At 38.1% G+C, this 6,039-nt stretch overlaps 1 protein-coding gene across 1 annotated transcript; it reads right to left on the reverse strand.

Annotated features, from left to right (window-relative positions):
- Positions 1–2,628: 2,628 nt before the first annotated feature.
- LOC121240823 lies at positions 2,629–3,081 on the reverse strand. The gene has a single exon (XM_041138351.1). The coding sequence runs from the start codon at positions 3,079–3,081 to the stop codon at positions 2,629–2,631; it is 453 nt and encodes a 150-aa protein (XP_040994285.1).
- Positions 3,082–6,039: the final 2,958 nt, after the last annotated feature.

Raw genomic sequence — 6,039 nt, forward strand, 5'->3', positions numbered from 1 at the left:
TGGTGGAAAGGGGCTGTGCACAGTGAAACCGTGCTTGGGTTGCTGCGTGCATGCGACGGGGAAGGTGGCTGCGAGATGAAGGTTGGGTTCATTGGTGGTGGAGGTGAGACCAAGCGGCACACAGTAGCACCGGGCTGGGCAAAGGAAGAATCGGCTAGGGAGAAGGGGCGTACAGCGCGCGACAAAAGGGAGAAGGAGGAGAGTGAGAGGGAAGGGAAAAGTGAGGGGAAAGAGAGAGGGTTGGGTTTTAATCCTGATCCCTTTATCTTGGGATCTTTAAAATGATCTAACTGATGAGGATTAAAACACTAATTTGAAAATGTATAAACATTAACTTAATTAAAAGCATTGAGAGGAATTAGGATAGACTATTATTTAAACTAAACTTTAGTTTATAAAATCATATTCCTTCATCATTAATAAAATCATGAAGCCCTATTTAATATATTTAAGAAAATAAAATCATTTAATTAATTAGAGTTTTAAACATAATAAATCACATAATTTAAATAATTGCAATCATTTTAATAATAATATTAAAATGATTTCCGACAATTATAATATTTTTGGAGCTCTTCAAAAACATTAAAATTGTCTTATTTAAAATCAAGCTTAGTTCAATAACACTGGATATACCCCATACTAATATTTTCAGTGCATTTGAAACACTAGGTGTACTTTTAGAGTTCACATAATATCTTTAAAATACGTCATCGAGATTCGGTACGCATAACGGGACTCGTAGTCGCTGGAGAGAAAGGCAGAGTGTTACATAATTTTCGTCCTCAAAACTTGCTTGCGTCAGAAGGAAGGAGCAGGGTGTTATAGTATGAAAATGTTTTGGATCTGTTTTTTATCATATGAAAATTATATGAATATGTTCAGCACGTGGTTTGATATGATATGCATATGAAAAGCCTTTGGCATGACTTGTCTGCTTTTAATCTTATTCTAATTCTGGTTCTGATATGATGATACTGTTTCATGTGATATGGTTGGTGCCAACATGATATGATATGATATGAGTGCACTCACTTTGGAAACAAAGTGGTATTTTATGTGTTCTTTCCTGTGTACACACACGGGGTTCTGGAATGAATAAAGGAAAGTTTCACAGTATGATACTGCCTGTTTTGACCACCAACAACAACACAACCCTACCACGGGAGTTAAACATGGTATATGATATGATATAGTGATGTGATATGATACGTTATGATATGATATGATAAGATAAGAAGTTGATGTTCAGTTATGTTATGTCAAATCTGCTTTTTATATGAACAATAGTCTTTATGAAATATGAAAAAAATTGAAATGTCGCTCTAATATATTGTTTATATGTTTTGAGATATGCATATGAAAATGAAATGTTTTTGTATTCTGCATTCTGAACTCTTGAAATGGCTCATGTTGTAGACACTGGTATATGTGATTTACTTACTAAGTTGTTGATAACTCACCCACTTATCTTTAAAATATTTTTTAGATGATGTGGAGGGTCAAGCTGAGGACCATGAATAGAAAATGTGAGCATGGCTAAGCTGAGGAGAGGGTGTCGAGTACCTTAGGGTATTACTGTTAAAAGAAGGAATTCTGATGTCTTTTAGATATATTTATGTATTTAGTTTAGTAGGACCTAAAGATTTATCAATTTATTATGTTGAGACTATTGGGAGATTATGGACCCTTGGTTTATGTTATTTTTGTAGTAATGACTTTGTGGAGTTTATATTGTATCTATTTGGAAAATATGAGATTTTTTTAACTGTTTACGAAATCTTTGGAGATTTTAGATGTGTTGAGAGACAGGTTTAAAAGTGACAGGTAGTAATTATCCGACCCATCTGGATACAGGGCATTACAAAGATAGATAGAGAAACAAAGAACGAAAGATGGTATGAAAGTCTTCATCATCTTAAAAAACTCCAAGGTTCGTTTCCATTGCGTACCTGATCTTAGTAATGGGTGCTAGGAAGGAAGAGTTGTGCATATTCAGCTTTGTATATAATATTGTTTTGGAAAAGTGTTCAATAAATGTGAAAATAAGCTCCTGCGTGGTGAGCATTTTATAAGGAAAGTTTGAACGTGAATGTCAACCTTCTATATGCTCCACGTGAAGAAGGTTGGTAGCGATGAAGGACTTCTAATTAATGTTCTGACTGCAAGTCCACGAAGGTTTTTTTTTTTTTTGATAAACAATGCTGAAACTGCTTTATTCTTCAGAAAAGGAATTACATCATTGCATCATGCCAAATGACTTGGGAAACAAACTCTGGAAAAGAGTCCCACCAAATCACTAGATCATCTAAATGCCAAGAATATCTTGCCAAACTATGGGCTACAGAATTGGCCAAACGACCTTTATGATGTATTGAAACTTTTGGAAATCTAATAATCAACCTCCTTATCTCATGAATCAAATTTCCCCATATAGACGTAGAAACCTCCTCTCTGCTTAGTTCTTGAACTATCAACATGGCATCACATTCAATTTGAAAGATCAATAATACCCAACGGGAGACAAATCTGAAGACCCCTCAGCACCGCCAATAGTTCAATCTCCATAAGATCATCAATCTCAGCTTCTGGTTTGCTTGCTATGAAGACAGCCTTGCCACCCTCATCTCAAAGAACCATGCCTGCACCTGATCTACAAAAGTCATGGAAAATAGCACCATCTGTATTTAACTTCATTACTCCTGTAGGTGGGAGTTGCCAACCACAATGAGGTTTGCATCCTTGCTGTTGATTCTCTAATGCAGATTGATATTCACTATAACCTGACAAAGCATTATCCAAGACTTCTGCTGGTTTTAAGTTTTTCTCCTCATAGAGAAATTGATTTCTTCTATACCATAGTCCCCAAGCACAAAGGAACAGTTTCTCAATTTCTCCTTGTTTATTCCTTCTGACCAAGTGAGCCAAGATTTGCAAAACATCAAGATGAGCTTGAAAATCTTGCAAAAAACTGAGATGTACCTCTAGAACTTCTTTGAAACTTGAGCAGTATAGAAGAGCATGATTAATATCCTCTTCTTCCACCTTGCACCATTTGCATTTAACATCTTCCACCACCATTTCCTTTGCTCTTCCCTATATGAAACCTCACCCACCTGCCCATCTTCACACATAGACATGAACAACATGTAAGCACGCTTTACACTATACTGACCATTAGACTCATGCTCCCATACCAAACTGTTAGGTTAGCTATCAGCAAGTAACAAAATATTCAAGACCTCGTGGGCTTCACTTTGAGGTAAAAATCTTCTAATCTTCTCCACATCCTACCATCTTGTGTGCTCATCAATCAAATCTGCGACTGTCCAGTTTAGTTGTGTCTGAGTTATAGAGCCTGAAAGTGGGATTAGTCTGTGTTTAGGCATCTAATAGTCAGACCATATATTAATAGCCTTTCCATCTCCTATCCTCCATCTGCAGCCCTTTAATAGCCAACTTTTTGCTTCCCAAATACCTTTCCATACATAAGAAGGGGCTGCACCTAACTTAGATTCTTTAAAATCAGATGAGGGGAAATACTTTGCTTTGAACATCCTGTGTAGCAGTGAATCCTCTTCTTTAAGAATTCTCCAACCCTACTTAGCTAAGAGTGCTAGATTGAAAGTCTTATCTTTAAACCCCATCCCACCATTAGCTTTTGATTCACACATCTTTCTCCAACTCACCCACCTTATTTTATTCTCCTCTCCCTTCTGCCCCCACCAGAACTTGGCAATTAAACTTTCCAATTCATAACATAAAGAGATAGGAAGTTTAAAACAACTCATTGTGTATGTTGGGATCGACATGGCCATAGCCTTGATAAGCACCTCTTTCCCTCCTTGAGACAGGATCTTCTCCTCCCACCTTTAAAGCTTCTGCCAAACCTTGTTTTTAAGCTGAGAGAAAGCTTGATGTTTTCCTCTGCCCACCATAGAAGGGAGCCCCAAATACTTATCAAAATTTTGGCATTGCATCACTCCCCACAACTACATGATCTGTGACTGTTGAGTAGCTATGACATTCTTGCTAAAAACCATTGCAGTCTTGTCCTTGTTCACCTTCTGCCTAGAGGCCTTTTCATAGATCTCTAGTAGCTGCATTATATTCAAGTTTGTTTGTAAATTGGCCCTGCAAAACAAGACACTATCATCTGCAAACATTAAGTGATTTACAATAGGAGCATTCCTACATATCCAAATCCCCTCTACTACTCCATTCATCTCAGCTTGTTGTAGCAAAGAAATAAGTCCCTCAGTGCCCAATAGAAATAAGTAAGGGGAGATAGGATCCCCTTGGCTTACTCCTCTAGTGGGATAAACAGGACCTTTTGGATCCCCATTTACCAAAATGGAGAATGAACCTGTCCTCACACAAGTCATAACCAGCTCCACCCACTTAGCACCAAAACCCATTTTCTGCATTACTATTTCAAGGAACCTCCACTCTATTCAATCATATGCTTTGCTCATATCTAGTTTAATAGACACGAAACCCTTCTTTCCTTGCCTCTTCCTTCGAATGAAATGGACTAGCTCATAAGCTACTAGGACATTATCCGAGATTAATCTTCTTGGTACAAAAGCACACTGTGAATGTGAGATCATGTTTGGTAAAATCTTTTTTAGTCTGTTTGCAATCACTTTTGACACCAACTTATAAATGACATTAAAGAGGCTTAGGGGTCTAAAATCATACACTAGTTTAGCCTTATTCTTCTTGGGAATCAAAGTGACATAAGTATGGTTCAACATGGGGGGAAGTTACCAGTATTTAGAACATGTAAGACAGCACAGGTCACATCTCTTCCCACAATATGCCAAAACTTTTGATAAAATGGAGGGGTCATACCATCAGGACCAGGGGCCTTTCTGGGATTCATTTCCTTCAAAGCCACATGCACTTCTGCTGCAACAAAAGGCATATCAAGTTTCTATTTCATATCAGTAGTAACCCTTCCAACTAGATTCTCCAAAAAATCAACACTGCCACTTTCTGTCGAAGCTGTGAACAGATCTCGAAAGTATTTAATGATTACTTCATCTCTTACTTCATCCACATGCCAGCTTCCATTTGAATCCCTCACTTCCTTGATCATATTTTTTGCTTTTCTTTGTGATGCCTTATGATGAAAGAACCTAGTATTTTTATCCCCTTCAATTAGCCATTACACTCTCGACCTTTGTCTCCACATGATTTCCCCCCTTGCCATCCATTTATTCACCTTTGATCTTGCATTCTTAATAGCCTCAAGATCAAGACTCTTAGGATCTGCATCCTAAACATTTTGGAGCTTCTACTTTGCCTTTTTTAGATTTTTCTGCACATGCCCAAAACTGTTCTTGTTCCACCTTTCTAACTTTTCACCACATCTACTAATCTATTTCATCACCCCTTCCATTGTTCTTTCCCTAGCACTATCCAGCCAAGTACCCTGGATGACCTCTTGACAACTACTATCCTCCACCCACATAGCCTCAAAATGAAATGGTCTTTTTCTCTGGACACCTGCAAAATGCACATGTAACTTAATGGGGGTATGGTCTGAATAAGCTGCAGTACCATGAATTACTTTAGCCATGGGGAAGAAGGCCTTCCATTTTAGATTAGCCAAGCGTCTGTCAAGTCTCTCACTAATGCATTGGTCAGATTCTCTATTATTACACCAGTAAATGGATTACCCTGAAAGCCCAGATCCATTAACTCACACTCATCAACTACAGCTTGGAAAGCTTGCATCTGTCTGTCTGAACTCTCTCTTCCTCCACTTTTCTCGTGATTGCTCAGAACCTCAATAAAGTCTCCCATCAGAAGCCAACCTTGATCTTGTGGTAATTTCAAGGACCTAATAAGATCCCAAGTTTCATGTCTCCTATGAACCTCAGGTTGTCCATAAATCCCAGTGAGAAACCAAGTTCCCCCTTCTCAATTGTGTCATGGATGGAAGCATGAATGTGACTTTTGGAATAATTCTTAATAACCACCTTAACCTCTTTTTTCCAGTACAGGGCCAAGCCACCACTCCTCCCCTCATTA

The sequence above is a fragment of the Juglans microcarpa x Juglans regia genome, chromosome 7S, assembly GCF_004785595.1.
Source record: "Juglans microcarpa x Juglans regia isolate MS1-56 chromosome 7S, Jm3101_v1.0, whole genome shotgun sequence".
NCBI classification, from domain to species: domain Eukaryota; kingdom Viridiplantae; phylum Streptophyta; class Magnoliopsida; order Fagales; family Juglandaceae; genus Juglans; species Juglans microcarpa x Juglans regia.

Coding starts and splice junctions, on each gene's coding strand:
- LOC121240823 (XM_041138351.1), bottom strand. CDS start 3,081: ATGGTGGTGGAAGATGTTAAATGCAAATGGTGCAAGGTGGAAGAAGAG.